Here is a 15,195-nt window from a genome sequence, read left to right as displayed (position 1 = left end):
TAAACTCAACTCAAACACGTACATGTCAGTTTTGCTCTAGGACGCCCACAGGCCTCACAAGACTCGTCTGAAGGTCCCCCGGGAGCAGGTGAAAACATGTATAGTATATATGGAGACTGTTTAGTGACACAAATAAGGAGTTAAATACATGCAAAAATATATATATAAATATATATATCAATAAATAAAACATTTCCTGATCTTTCGTATCTCTCAGATATAGGACAGACACTTTTTGGAGAGGTAACTGTCGTTCCATAGTATTAGATAGATATAGATGTGTGTGTGTGTATATCTATCTATTTATATACACACACACACACATACATTTATAGACATATACACACACACACACACACACACACACATATATATATATATATATATATATATATATATATATATATATATATATATATATATATATATATATATATATATATATATATAGCAGCCGAGGTGAGTAAGACATTTAAACGTGTTAACCCTCGCAAGGCTGCAGGCCCAGACGGCATCCCCAGCCGCGCCCTCAGAGCATGCGCAGACCAGCTGGCCGGTGTGTTTACGGACATATTCAATCAATCCCTATACAAGTCTGCTGTTCCCACATGCTTCAAGAGGGCCACCATTGTTCCTGTTCCCAAGAAAGCTAAGGTAACTGAGCTAAACGACTACCGCCCCGTAGCACTCACATCCGTCATCATGAAGTGCTTTGAGAGACTAGTCAAGGACCATATCACCTCCACCCTACCTGACACCCTAGACCCACTCCAATTTGCTTACCGCCCAAATAGGTCCACAGACGATGCAATCTCAACCACACTGCACACTGCCCTAACCCATCTGGACAAGAGGAATACCTATGTGAGAATGCTGTTCATCGACTACAGCTCGGCATTCAACACCATAGTACCCTCCAAGCTCGTCATCAAGCTCGAGACCCTGGGTCTCGACCCCGCCCTGTGCAACTGGGTACTGGACTTCCTGACGGGCCGCCCCCAGATGGTGAGGGTAGGCAACAACATCTCCTCCCCGCTGATCCTCAACACTGGGGCCCCACAAGGGTGCGTTCTGAGCCCTCTCCTGTACTCCCTGTTCACCCACGACTGCGTGGCCACGCACGCCTCCAACTCAATCATCAAGTTTGCGGACGACACAACAGTGGTAGGCTTGATTACCAACAACGACGAGACGGCCTACAGGGAGGAGTTGAGGGCCCTCGGAGTGTGGTGTCAGGAAAATAACCTCACACTCAATGTCAACAAAACTAAGGAGATGATTGTGGACTTCAGGAAACAGCAGAGGGAACACCCCCCTATCCACATCGATGGAACAGTAGTGGAGAGGGTAGCAAGTTTTAAGTTCCTCGGCATACACATCACAGACAAACTGAATTGGTCCACCCACACAGACAGCATCGTGAAGAAGGCGCAGCAGCGCCTCTTCAACCTCAGGAGGCTGAAGAAATTCGGCTTGTCACCAAAAGCACTCACAAACTTCTACAGATGCACAATCGAGAGCATCCTGGCGGGCTGTATCACCGCCTGGTACGGCAACTGCTCCGCCCTCAACCGTAAGGCTCTCCAGAGGGTAGTGAGGTCTGCACAACGCATCACCGGGGGCAAACTACCTGCCCTCCAGGACACCTACACCACCCGATATTACAGGAAGGCCATAAAGATCATCAAGGACAACAACCACCCGAGCCACTGCCTGTTCACCCCGCTATCATCCAGAAGGCGAGGTCAGTACAGGTGCATCAAAGCTGGGACCGAGAGACTGAAAAACAGCTTCTATCTCAAGGCCATCAGACTGTTAAACAGCCACCACTAACATTGAGTGGCTGCTGCCAACACACTGACAATGACACTGACTCAACTCTAGCCACTTTAATAATGGGAATTGATGGGAAATGATGTAAATATATAAACAATGCTACCTTATATAATGTTACTTACCCTACATTATTCATCTCATATGCATACGTATATACTGTACTCTATATCATCGACTGCATCCTTATGTAATACATGTATCACTAGCCACTTTAACTATGCCACTTTGTTTACATACTCATCTCATATGTATATACTGTACTCGATATCAGCTACTGTATCGTGCCTATGCTGCTCTGTACCATCACTCATTCATATATCCTTATGTACATATTCTTTATCCCCTTACACTGTGTATAAGACAGTAGTTTTGGAATTGTTAGTTAGATTACTTGTTGGTTATTACTGCATTGTCGGAACTAGAAGCACAAGCATTTCGCTACACTCGCATTAACATCTGCTAACCATGTGTATGTGACAAATAAAATTTGATTTGATATATATATATATATATATATACACACACACACACTTCAAGGGGTCTTAAAATTCATAATCAAAAGCAAAATGATCATTGGTATGACCTCGCTAAAATAATTCAATATAGCTTTTTAGACTGTTTATTGCCAAAAATAAGGGGTTTAATTGTAAAAAAAAATATATATATATATATATATATATATATATATATATATATATATATATATATATATATATATATATCCCTCAGATAGGACAGACACTTCATAACAAACTTCCTTTGATTTTATAGGGGGGCCGCCTATCTGTTGTTCCATGTAGTGAATCTGTTCGTAAGGCATTTGTATGGGCTAATAGCACTACCGCCAAAAATGATTGTTCATAACAAAACGTTTTCTATTTTTTGATACTTCGAGGGGGGTCTTAAAATTCAGAATCCAACAGCTAAATGGTCCTTGGTATGACCTTATTAAAACAGAAACATCCTGTATTTAGCCATGTTATTACCTGGCGACGCTGGGCCAAATTGTGCGCCACCCTATGGCACTCCAAATCACGGCCAGCTGTGATACAGACTGGAATCGAACCAGGGTCTATAGTGACACCTCTAGCACTAAGATGCAGTGCCTTAGACCGCTGCGCCACTCAACGCTGTAGTCTAGTCTATTCTCCAATTACATAACATTGATGCTGCAGCTGTTTACAAAAATGAGAAATTCCTACTTTTTATGCATCTATCAGGTTTCTTCAAAATCCTATTTTATGAGCAAAATAATGAGTCTAAAAGAGAAAAAGAAAACGCCTTGAAAAAACCCCCAAAGAAAAACGAGAGAAAAAGATTTACATGGTTAAAAGAATCCCTGTTCCACTCCTCGCTCCATCCCAACTTTCTCCCTACAGCTCAGCGTTCAACACCACAGTGCCCTCCAAGCTCGTCAACTAGCTTGGGACCCTCGGACTGGATACCTCTCTCTGCAACTGGATCCTTGACTTCCTGACGGGCCGATGCCAGATGTTGAGAGTAGGCAAAAACACTTCCACGCTGACCCTCAAAAGGGGGGCCACCCCGGGGTGTGTGCACAGCCCCCCTCCTGTGCTCCCTGTTTACCCATGACTCCAACATCAAGTTTGCTGACGACAACGTTGGTAGGCCTGATCACCAACTGCAATGAAACAGTCTACAGGGAGGAGGTCAGAGAACTGGCAGTGTGGTGCCAGGACAATAACCTCTCAACTTCAGCAAGACCGAGGAGCTAATCGTGCACTACAGGAAAGAGGGGGGCACACTGGAGAGAGTCAAAAGCTTCAAGTTCCTTTGCCTCTACATCACTGAAACGATTTGGCCCCTCAGATCCTCAGGAACTTTTACAGCTGCAGCCAAGAGCGGATCCTGACTGGTTGTATAACAGTCTGGTATGTCAACTGCACCGCCCCTGACCGGAAGGCCCTACAGAGGGTGGTGCAGACGGCCCAAAAAAATGTCTCCTTTCTCTAGGTCTCACTTGCCCTTTTCCACCCTCTGTCCTGCCAGCAATGGTCACACCAGACTCTATTTTCAATCTCTCTCTCATTGCTCTGCTTGGCTTGGTTTCCACCACATACTGACTATTGTTCAAAGCTGCATGGCCTCCAGGTTCTGTTGAATGTACTTTTTCCTTTGACACTTATTCTTCAAATATTTTTCTTGGTTTTCTTTAATCCGGGCGTTGTCTCTGTTTTGTTTTTGTCACCAAATCACTAAATCCAACCAGGTTTTGACTGAATTGTCATGTTTAGCAAACTTCCTGAGTTACTCTCCCGATGTCTCCATGGAGATAGCTATGTCATTGTAAAGGTTTTGAGTTAGACTTCTGTCACTCTTTGGGTTATACTTTCTTGGATATCCCCTAGCCTGGTCCCAGGTCTGTGCTGTCTTGCCAACTGTCTCTCCAAGGACTATTTGGCATAGGAGTTGGCAAAACAGCACAAATGCATCTGGGACCGAGCTAGATTTTTATTTAACTAGGCAAGTCAGTTAAGAACAAATTCTTATTTACAATGACGGCCTACCCCGGCCAAACCCTAACCCGGACGACGCTGGGCCAAACCCTAACCCGGACGACGCTGGGCCAAACCCTAACCCGGACGACGCTGGGCCAAACCCTAACCCGGACGACGCTGGGCCAATTTTTTCCCCTTATCAACAGTACCTCAATGTCAAAGCAAAGTATTTCTCTGTACTTTGCTTGGTTGATCTTTGATCCTTGATCCTGACGAGTCTCCCTGTCCCTGCTGCTGAAAAACATCCCCACAGCATGATGCTGCCACCACCATGCTTCACTGTAGGGATGGTGCCAGGTTTCTTTTAGATGTGTCACACAAAGAACACACAAAGAGTTAAAAATCTTGGATTCATCAGACCAGAGAATCCTTTAGGTGCCTTTTGGCAAACTCCAAGCGGGCTGTCATGTGCCTTTTACTGAGGAGTGTTTTTTCGTCTGGCCACTCTACCATAAAGGCCTGATTGGTGGAGTGCTGCAGAGATGGTTGTCCTTCTGGAAGGTTCTCCTATCTCCACAGAGCAACTCTGGAGCTCTGTCAGAGAGAGTGACCGTTGAGTTCTTGGTCACCTCCCTGAACAAGGCCCTTCAACCCTGATTGCTCGGTTTTGCAGATCGGCCAGCTCTAGGAAGCGTCTTCGTGGTTCCAAACTCCCATTTAACATTGATGGAGGCTACTGTGTTCTTGGGGAGCTTCAAAGCTGCAGAAATGTTTAGATACCCTTCCCCAGATCTGTTCCTTGACACAATCCTGTCTCGGCGCTCTAAGGACAATTCCTTCGGCCTCAGGGCTTGGTTTTTCCTCTGACATGCACTATCAACTGTGGGACCTTATAGAAAGGTGTGTCCCTTTCTAAATCATGTCCAATTAATTTAATTTACGACAGGTGGACTCCATCCAGTTGTAGAAACATCAAGGATGAGCAATGGAAACAGGATGCACCTGAGCTCAATTCCTTTTTGATACGGTCTTGGCCATGTTCTGTTATAATCTCCACCCGGCACAGCCAGAAGAGAACTGGCCACCCCACATAGCCTGGTTCCTCTCTAGGTTTCTTCCTAGGTTTTGGCCTTTCTAGGGAGTTTTTCCTAGCCACCGTGCTTCTACACCTGCATTGCTTGCTGTTTGGGGTTTTAGGCTGGGTTTCTGTACAGCTCTTTGAGATATCAGCTGATGTACGAAGGGCTTTATAAATACATTTGATTTGATTTGATTTGAATTTCAAGTCTGTTTATTTTTAATACATTTTTAAAAATCCCCTAAACCTGTTTTCGCTCTGTCATTATGGGGTATTGTGTGTAGATTGAGGGGGGGTTTATTTAATCATTTTTAGAATGAGGCTGTAACGTAACAAAATGTGGAAAAAGGGAAGGGGTTGAATACTTGCCTAATGCACTGTGTATACCCTGCATGCAGGACATCGGCTCATTGATTCAGATCATGAATAGCTGGGACTATTCAGTCATTAACAACAATTCCAGAAGTTGACATATTGAATGACCACCTTACTGTCTCTGATATGAGAGCTGAATAGAAATGTTGATTATATTTTTAAGAGTAGTCCTAGAGCCAGTCTGCTACTCCAGCCTAAATGACTTTAGCAGAACCCAGGTTGTCCCAAATGGCACCTTATTCCCCCTACGTAGTGCACTACTATTGACAAGAGCAGTGTACTTTATAGGGAGTAGGGTGCCATTTGGGGGAGTCACTGAGTTTGGCTTTGCAGACCTTTTCCCTGGCAATGGGATTTTATGGTCTTCATTACTTGTGGCTCTATCCTGATCCTGAATTCCAGCCTGTTGAATTAGTCCAATTTCTCTCTCCATTGTATTTTATCAGTCCCATGGTGCTGCCTTGGTTACCACGCTGTAGAAATGTCAGAGGTTACTTGAGGTTACCGTGGTCAGTTTGGACTGGCTGCACTCTGTGTCTGAATCTCAAATAGCATCCTATTCCCTACTCAGTACACTACTTTTGACCAAAGCCCAGTGCCTTCAGAAAGAATTCACACCCCTTGACTTTTTCCACTTTTCATTTTTTGTGTGTCAGTGATCTACACAAAATTCTCATGTCAAAGTGGGAAAAAAATTCAAATGAAACACTATCTAGATTTTTTTTGTTCCAAGCATTCTCCCCTGAGTTAATACATGTTAGAATCACCTTTTGGCAGTGAGTCTTTCTGGGGGTCTTAAGAGCTTTCCACTTCTGGATTATGCAATATTTGGCAATTTATTCTTTAAAAAAAATCTGAATTCTGTAAAATTGATTATTCAATGTATTATTTTCTTCTATGTACCTATCTACCAATAGGGGTCCTTGTTTGTGAGGCATTGGAAAACCTCCCTGGTCTTTTGTTTGAATCAGTGTTTGAAATTCACTGCTCGACTGGGGTACCTTACACACAGAATTATCTGTGAGGTACACCAATGAGGTAGTCATTCAAATATCATTCTAAACACTATTATTGCACACACAGTCACTCAGTCAATCAATCAAAATGATTTATAAATCCCTTCTTACATCAGCTGATATCTCAAAGTACTGTACAGAAATGCAGCCTAAAACCCCAAACAGCAAGCAATGCAGGTGTAGAAGCACGGTGGCTAGGAAAAACTCCCTAGAAAGACCAGAACCTAGGAAGAAACCTAGACAGGAACCAGGCTATGAGGGGTGGCCAGTCCTCTTCTGGCTGTGCTGGGTGGAGATTATAACAGAACATGGCCAAGATGTTCAAATGTTCAGTATCTGTGAATTCTGAAAAGCTATCCAAGGATTCTTCCATAGTGCAACAGGAGCCTCTCCTAACTGTTGACAGTGACATGTCTGAACGGTAGTGGCTGAGGAAGGAGAGAGGGGTCCTCTGTATAGAGCATGCTGGATGTAGGAACACCAACCAGTCTCTCTTTGATAGATCAGAGTACCTCAAGCATGACCAAGGCTACAACATACTCATGAATGTTCCCCCCCCCTCTCTCTCTCTCGCTCTGTTGCTCTCGCTCTGTTTCTCACTCTTTCACTCTCTGTTTATCTCCCCCTCTCTCCCCACTCTCTCTCCCCCTCTCTCTCTCTTCTGTTCACTTCTCCTCTCTCTTCCTCTCTCTTCCTCTCTCTCTTCCTCTCTCTCTTCCCCTCTCTCTTTCTTCTCTCCTCTCTCTCTGTTTCTCACTCTTCCTCTCTCTCTCTCTCACTCTTCCACTCTCTCTCTCTCTCTCTCTCTCTCTCTCACTCTTCCACTCTCTGTTTATCTCTCCCTCTCTCTCTCTGCAGGCTGCCAATGGCTACATCCTCCTGTTTGACGTGGTGGGAGGAGGAGAGGACAAGTATCTTTATGAACCCGTCTATTCCAAGTGAGTACATAAATATGTATTTATTGTCCTCTCCACCCACTCGCTTTCTTCAGGGTCAAAGGTTGAAGTTCAGAATAGAATAACCAAGGTCAACTGCAGCAGGCCAGGAACCTGCTGTGGGAGGCAGGGACTAAGTTCTACAATGCTCACTCATAGATGTCAGTTGTTGAACTGCAAATGTGGTTGTATTCATTCACTCACAGCATAAACAAACCCCACTGTAGCTCCCGTCTACATGCTATGATAATTAGTGTACCAGTCAGGAGGCCTGAGGGATAGGTTGTACTGTAGTTTAGGACATCATTGCATGTTGAAGGCCTTGGCAAATGTCTGGACTAATTCCATGAACAGTGAATGCTGTGGATGACTGACTGTACAGCACAGTGTGTTCCTCGCCAGTCTTGGGCTGGGCCCTCCCACTGTTATACCAGGGCTGCGTGGGTGAATGGATGTTTGGGTGCGTGTGTCTACACAGTGGAAGAGAGGCTTTTCAGCCGGCCAGCTCTCTCTGCTCTCTGACAAAACTCAGATCTCCACAGCGAGCCCAGTCAATGAATCACATTTATTTATGAAGCCCATTTCGCATCAACAGCTGGATGCGAGGTGTGTTACCTTACATGCAGTCATTTTCAGTTCTGCAGTCACAGAACCAAAGGGCTTCTCTCAGCCTCTGAGACTCTGGTCTTTTTTTGGCCACAGGCCTTCAGTTAGCCTGTATATGTGGTTCATATCAGACCTAGACCACTATCTCACATGCACATAAACCAATACAGCCATGAAGTACAGTAGAATATTTATGAAGCCATGAAGTAGAGTATTTATGAAGTAGCTGTGTTTTTTGGCCAAACAAGCCATACAGAGGAGGTTTAACTGTGGAGGGAGGTTTAACTCCCTCAGGCTGATCAGGGTGATACCAGCAGAACAGCGTCACTCAGCCTTTATGAAAGATTGTGTGTGTGTGTGTGTGTGTGTGTGTGTGTGAGAGAGAGAGAGTTCCAATGAGGACATGCCTGTACACACACACAGACCCACCTACTCCCCCTCACAAAACCTCTGTTCCACTCTGTGCTACCAGTCACCACATCAAAGCATTGTCAGGGAATCTGGACCAAGTCTGGACTTGATGAGGAAGGAGGCAGATCTACTAAACACAGGCATCACTGTGCCGGCTGCGGTTTGGCCTCGTTCGTGCCTAGATCCTGTAGTGCTATTGTTTGACTAACCCAGCCTTTTCCCCCTGTTGATTTTAGACTTGATAAGGTAGAGTGAATTGGATAAATCAGATCCATGAACCTTATGTGCCCTCATTACCTCTGCCACATACACGTCCTCATTGTGTGTGTGTTTACAGAGGGAGTCGTGGTGTTAAGGTCACCCCAGGTTATAAAGAGGAGCAGTGTGCCCCCGCTCTCAGCCTGGAGATGAAGAGACCCATAGACCTGGAGGCTCCCATTACCAGGTACCTGTCTCTCTCTCGCACATACATACACACCTACCTACACACATAAATGCATGCACATACACATCTACACACAACTCACACTCAAACACCAACTGGACACTGAAGTGTGTTTAGTTTGAAAGTTAACACTGGTGTAGTTGTTGGCCATTATAAGTCTAGTTAGTTTTCCCATTCTGGACTGGTGCTTGGTACTTACTTCAGCCACTGTGTACATTTCTGTGCTGAATAGATTTCCTACTTTTCTTCCCAAACCAATTTGTGTCTTCTGCAAATTATATAACAACGTGGGTTTGGCTTTGCACATTCCTCGTCTAGTCCCTGTGGACTGCAGTAGGACATTTTAAGGTTTTATTGCTCTTCGCTTTTCCTGTGTGTGTGTCCTTCCAGTAGCCTGACTTCTGGGCTGCTTGCCTGGGGTGAATTGAGGAGAGAAGCTAAGCCCCAGTATTGTCCTGTTTGATTCAAAAGCCTTATTCTCCAGTATTTCTGGCCTATTCTCCTCTGGAGAGATGAAGTGTTCTGGCCAGACCACATTCAGATTACTGAGACTGGGCTACAGGGTACTCCTCAGTACTCACACACCATCTGAGTACACTGCACATTCCATCCTGGTCCCTCTGCAGCTCCCCAGGAGGAACACTCGTCTCTCTCTCTCTCTCTCTCTCTCTCTCTCTCTCTCTCTCTCTGCATTCTCTCTCTTTTAAAACATATATATTTTCATCCTCCTCCTTTTATCCGTTCTTCTTTCATTCAACTTCTTAAACTTTGTCACAAAACTCTCTTTATTTTCTACTCATTTATTGTCACCCTCTCCATCCTAATTTATTGGCCGCTTTGTTTCTCTCTCTTTCTCCTTGTCCTCTTTTCTGTCCCTTTAGCATGCAGTCTCTTCAGGAGGATCTATTGGTGTCTACTGCTGATGGCTACCTCCACATCCTCCACTGGGATGGAGTCAGCAACGGCAGGAAGGCCATCAGTCTCTGTAGTGTCCCTTTCTCCCTGGACCTACAGTCTGCCAGAGGTCAGTCCCAATCACTATACCATCCTCTCCCCACCCCACCTACAGTCTGCCAGAGGTCAGTCCCAATCACTATACCATCCTCTCCCCACCCCACCTACAATCTGCCAGAGGTCAGTCCCAATCACTATACCATCCTCTCCCCACCTCACCTACAGTCTGCCCTTAGCCCTACAAGTCCCTGTAAGCTCCACCATATCCAGCCATGTTTACATAATGATCTGGACCTACATCCATCTATCTATGTGTTTTTAGATACAGCCCTCTCGTTGTGCTTTAGACACTGTCAGACCCCCTCATTGTGCTTAAGGCACTGTCAGACCCCCTCGTTGTGGTTTAGGCCCTGTCAGCCCCCTCGTTGTGGTTTAGGCCCTGTCAGCCCCCTCGTTGTGGTTTAGGCCCTGTCAGCCCCCTCGTTGTGGTTTAGACACTGTCAGACCCCCCGTTGTGGTTTAGACACTGTCAGACCCCCTCGTTGTGGTTTAGACACTGTCAGACCCCCTCGTTGTGGTTTAGACACTGTCAGACCCCCCCACTGTTGTGGTTTAGGCACTGTCAGACCCCCGTTGTGGTTTAGGCACTGTCAGACCCCCCCCCGTTGTGGTTTAGGCACTGTCAGACCCCCGTTGTGGTTTAGACACTGTCAGACCCCCTCGTTGTGGTTTAGACACTGTCAGACCCCCTCGTTGTGGTTTAGGCACTGTCAGACCCCCTCGTTGTGGTTTAGGCACTGTCAGACCCCCTCGTTGTGGTTTAGGCACTGTCAGACCCCCTCGTTGTGGTTTAGGCACTGTCAGACCCCCTCGTTGTGGTTTAGGCTAAGTCTGTTTGTTTATGACCCCCTGCAGGTGGTCTGTGGTTTAGGCACTGTCAGAACCCCTACTGTGTGACACTGGATGGCTTTGCTGTGGTGGTTTAGACACTGTCAGACCCCCCGTTGTGGTTTGTGTGTTCTAAGTCTGGGTTTGTTTATGTGTGTGTCTCTGCAGGTGGTCTGTGTCTGGACCTGAAGGGGGTGTACATCAGAGACATGACCTACTGTGTGACACTGGATGGCTTTGCTGTGGTGCTTGATGATGGCAGGCTGGGGTTCATCACTCCTCTAGCCAACAGGATCACTGCAGATGTAAGAACTGTGTGTGTGTGCTGTGTGTGTGTGTGTGTGTGTGTGTGTGTGTGTGTGTGTGTGTGTGTGTGTGTGTGTGTGTGTGTGTGTGTGTGTGTGTGTGTGTGTGTGTGTGTGTGTGTGTGTGTGCTTTGCTGTAGTGCACACACAATACAGCAGAGTTTTGTGAATCATGTTAAACAATGAAGCATAACTGCTGTGTGGTGAGGTGCTGTGTGGTGAGGTGCTGTGTGGTGAGGTGCTGTGTGGTGCGGTGCTGTGTGGTGTGGTGCTGTGTGGTGAGGTGCTGTGGTGGCTGAGGTGCTGTGTGGTGAGGTGCTGTGTGGTGAGGTGCTGTGGTGGTGTGGTGAGGTGCTGTGTGGTGAGGTGCTGTGTGGTGCTGGTGGTGAGGTGGTGAGGTGCTGTGTGGTGAGGTGCTGTGTGGTGAGGTGCTGTGTGGTGAGGTGCTGTGTGGTGTGCGGTGCTGTGTGGTGAGGTGCTGTGTGGTGTGCGGTGCTGTGTGGTGAGGTGCTGTGTGGTGTGCGGTGCTGTGTGGTGAGGTGCTGTGCGGTGAGGTGCGGTGAGGTGCTGTGTGGTGAGGTGCTGTGTGGTGAGGTGCTGTGATGTGTGAGGTGCTGTGATGTGTGATGTGTGTGGGTGTGAAAGAAAGTGAAAGGCAGAGGTGTGTCAGTGGAAAAGCGTTGATCTGACTGTCCTCTTTTACAGCAGCTGCAGGGCGTCTGGGCAGCAGATGTAACAGACGGCACGTGTGTGGCTGTCAACAATAAGTACAGACTGGTGACCTTTGGCTGTGCCAGGTACGTGTGTGTATCTTTTGTGTGATTGGTGTGTGCTTGACAAGAGGTCCTCAAGGATTGTACAATCTGCCAGCTTGGGAGGACTGTCTGGACTATTTTTAATCTCTCACACATTGACACCTGGCTGGCTGGTTGGCTGTCTGGCTGGTTGGCTGTCTGGCTGGCCGGTTGGTTGGTTGACTAGCTGGCTGGTTGACTAGCTGGCTGGCTGGCTGGTTGACTAGCTGGCTGGCTGGTTGACTAGCTGGCTGGTTGGCTTTCTGGCTGTCTGGCTGGTTGGCTGTCTGGCTGGTTGGATGTCTGGCTGGTTGGATGTCTGGCTGGTTAGCTGCCTGGCTGGCTGGCTGGTTGGCTGGCTGGCTGGTTGACTGGATGGTTGACTGGCTGGCTGGCTGGTTGGTTGGTTGGCTGGCTGTCTGGTTGGTTGGCTGGCTGTCTGGCTCGTTGGTTGGCTGGCTGTCTGGCTCGTTGGCTGTCTGGCTGGTTGGTTGGCTGTCTGGCTGGTTGGTTGGCTGTCTGGCTGGTTGGCTGGTTGACTGGTTGACTGGCTGACTGGCTGGCTGAACAGTGTGACTCTGGATCTCTTGATTGTGTAATTAACATTCCACTAATACAGATAGGACGGGTTTATAGAGGCCTGTGGTGATACTGTCAGCAGGATGCGTGTGCTGCTACAGAGTATTGCTGAGGTCAGCAGGAGACCGAGAGAACCTGAGTGACAGACAGTAGATGGCCTGAGTGACAGACAGTAGATGGCAGTGATTTGAATCTCCAACCTTTCATCTAAATATTTATTGAATCCTCACGTTGCCTTATTTCAGCAGTTGTTTGTCAGTCAGGAAATGTAGGCTAATTGTATTGAATGATGTATTGAATCCACTGACCGTGTTTCTGTCTGTGTTCCAGTGGCTCAGTGTTGGTGTACAGTATCGATACCACTACAGGGTCCATGCAGCTCTCCCACAAGCTGGAGCTCACTCCTAAACACTACCCCGGTACGTACAACCCCCTAAACACACTACCCCGGTACGTACAACCCCCTAAATGCACTGCCCCGGTACGTACAACCCCTAAACACACTACCCACTGCCCCGTACGTACAACACCCTAAACGCACTGCCCCGGTACGTACAACCCCTAAACGCACTGCCCCGGTGCGTACAACCCCTAAACGCACTGCCCTGGTACGTACAACCCCTAAACGCACTGCCCCGGTACGTACAACCCCTAAACGCACTGCCCCCCGGTACGTACAACCCCCTAAACGCACTGCCCCGGTACGTACAACCCCTAAACGCACTGCCCCGGTACGTACAACCCCTAAACGCACTGCCCCGGTACGTACAACCCCTAAACGCACTGCCCCGGTACGTACAACCCCCTAAACGCACTGCCCCGGTACGTACAACCCCTAAACGCACTAAAAACGCACTGCCCCGGTACGTACAACCCCTAAACGCACTGCCCCGGTACGTACAACCCCTAAACGCACTGCCCCGGTACGTACAACCCCTAAACGCACTGCCCCGGTGGTACAACCCCTAAACGCACTGCCCCGGTAGGGTACAACCCCTAAACGCACTGCCCCGGTAGGGTACAACCCCTAAACGCACTGCCCCGGTACGTACAACCCCCTAAACGCACTGCCCACTGGTACGTACAACCCCTAAACGCACTGCCCCGGTACGTACAAAACCCCTAAACCCCTAAACGCACTGCCCCGGTACGTACAACCCCTAAACGCACTGCCCCGGTACGTACAACCCCTAAACGCACTGCCCCGGTACGTACAACCCCGGTACGTACAACCCCTAAACGCACTGCCCCGGTACGTACAACCCCTAAACGCACTGCCCCGGTACGTACAACCCCTAAACGCACTGCCCCGGTACGTACAACCCCTAAACGCACTGCCCCGGTACGTACAACCCCTAAACGCACTGCCCCGGTAGGGACAACCCCTAAACGCACTGCCCCGGTAGGGACAACCCCTAAACGCACTGCCCCGGTAGGGACAACCCCTAAACGCACTGCCCCGGTAGGGACAACCCCTAAACGCACTGCCCCGGTAGGGACAACCCCCTAAACGCACTGCCCCGGTACGTACAACCCCCGAAACACATCTACCCTGGTACCACCTGACACATGTACCTTTTATACAAACTACTACTCTCTAGTCTCACATTGTTTTTATTGTAAATAGTGGTTATGTTTTGGTTTCGACTGGCAAGTGCAAGTGGTGTTTAGTTCCCCTCAACACAGGCTATGTATGAGACAGGATCCGTTGATTACATGTTATGGTATGTGTCTGCCCCCTCGTGGAAGTGAATGGTATAAAATGAGAGTACAGTGTGAAATCCTATTGACCTATCATAAACCTGAGCTCTGTTTTCATCATGGGAGATCCTGCAACCTATCTCTGTCAACAAGTGGTGAAACAAGCCGTGTAGTCTCATCCCTCTTTCATGTGGTCTAGAACTGTTGCTGGAAAGTTCGGCTGGAAAAAAACATGACAATAGTTCCAGGAACAGTTATGTTTTGGTTTAAAATGATATTTAACAAACCCTCCATGTTACAGAAAATATTATTGTCTGACCTGTCGTCCGTTCCTCCTCCTCTTCCTCCTCCTCCTCAGACGTGTGTAACAAGACAGGCGCGGTGAAGCTGATCCGCTGGTCCCCCGACTACAGTGTTGCCATGGTGACCTGGGAGTGCGGTGGACTGTCTCTGTGGAGTGTGTTCGGAGCCCACCTCATCTGTACCCTGGGGGAGGACTTTGCGTGAGTGATGATCACAATTACCTCTGCAGTTCAGTCAGCTGCACAGTTCTAGATGGATATAGACGCAGCTTTATTTGCCTTCGAAAGGGAATTTTTCTCCCACATATATAAAAGCTTTGGTAATGTAGAAAGCAGATGTACACTGTGCATTCAGAAAGTATTCAGACCCCTTCACCTTTTTCACATTTTGTTAAATTACAACCTTATTCTAAAATGGATTAAACATAATCAATTTCCACACAATACCCCATAATGACAAAGCGAAAAGTTTTTTTTTGCAAATGTATTAAAAATAAAAACCGATTTACAT

At 47.4% G+C, this 15,195-nt stretch overlaps 1 protein-coding gene across 7 annotated transcripts in view; it reads left to right on the top strand.

The window, feature by feature from the left end:
* LOC112257246 (guanine nucleotide exchange factor subunit RIC1-like) overlaps nucleotides 1-15,195 on the top strand; it is a 97,783-nt gene that overhangs the window by 55,954 nt on the left and 26,634 nt on the right. For 6 of the 7 annotated variants that reach the window (XR_006084024.1, XR_006084023.1, XR_006084021.1 and 3 more), the window contains exons 3-9: nucleotides 7,623-7,702; nucleotides 9,054-9,161; nucleotides 10,043-10,185; nucleotides 11,172-11,308; nucleotides 12,014-12,105; nucleotides 13,012-13,100; nucleotides 14,741-14,885. Coding sequence is in view for 2 of the 7 variants with exons in the window: in XM_042326542.1 (XP_042182476.1) it covers nucleotides 7,623-7,702; nucleotides 9,054-9,161; nucleotides 10,043-10,185; nucleotides 11,172-11,308; nucleotides 12,014-12,105; nucleotides 13,012-13,100; nucleotides 14,741-14,885 (794 nt within the window). In the remaining 5 variants the exon portion in view is untranslated. The remainder of the gene's footprint in view (nucleotides 1-7,622; nucleotides 7,703-9,053; nucleotides 9,162-10,042; nucleotides 10,186-11,171; nucleotides 11,309-12,013; nucleotides 12,106-13,011; nucleotides 13,101-14,740; nucleotides 14,886-15,195) is intronic. The other variant, XM_042326543.1, reaches the window with a different exon arrangement.

The sequence above is a fragment of the Oncorhynchus tshawytscha genome, linkage group LG09 (assembly GCF_018296145.1).
Source record: "Oncorhynchus tshawytscha isolate Ot180627B linkage group LG09, Otsh_v2.0, whole genome shotgun sequence".
NCBI lineage: Eukaryota > Metazoa > Chordata > Actinopteri > Salmoniformes > Salmonidae > Oncorhynchus > Oncorhynchus tshawytscha.
This window is presented reverse-complemented; position numbering and strand designations above follow the sequence as displayed.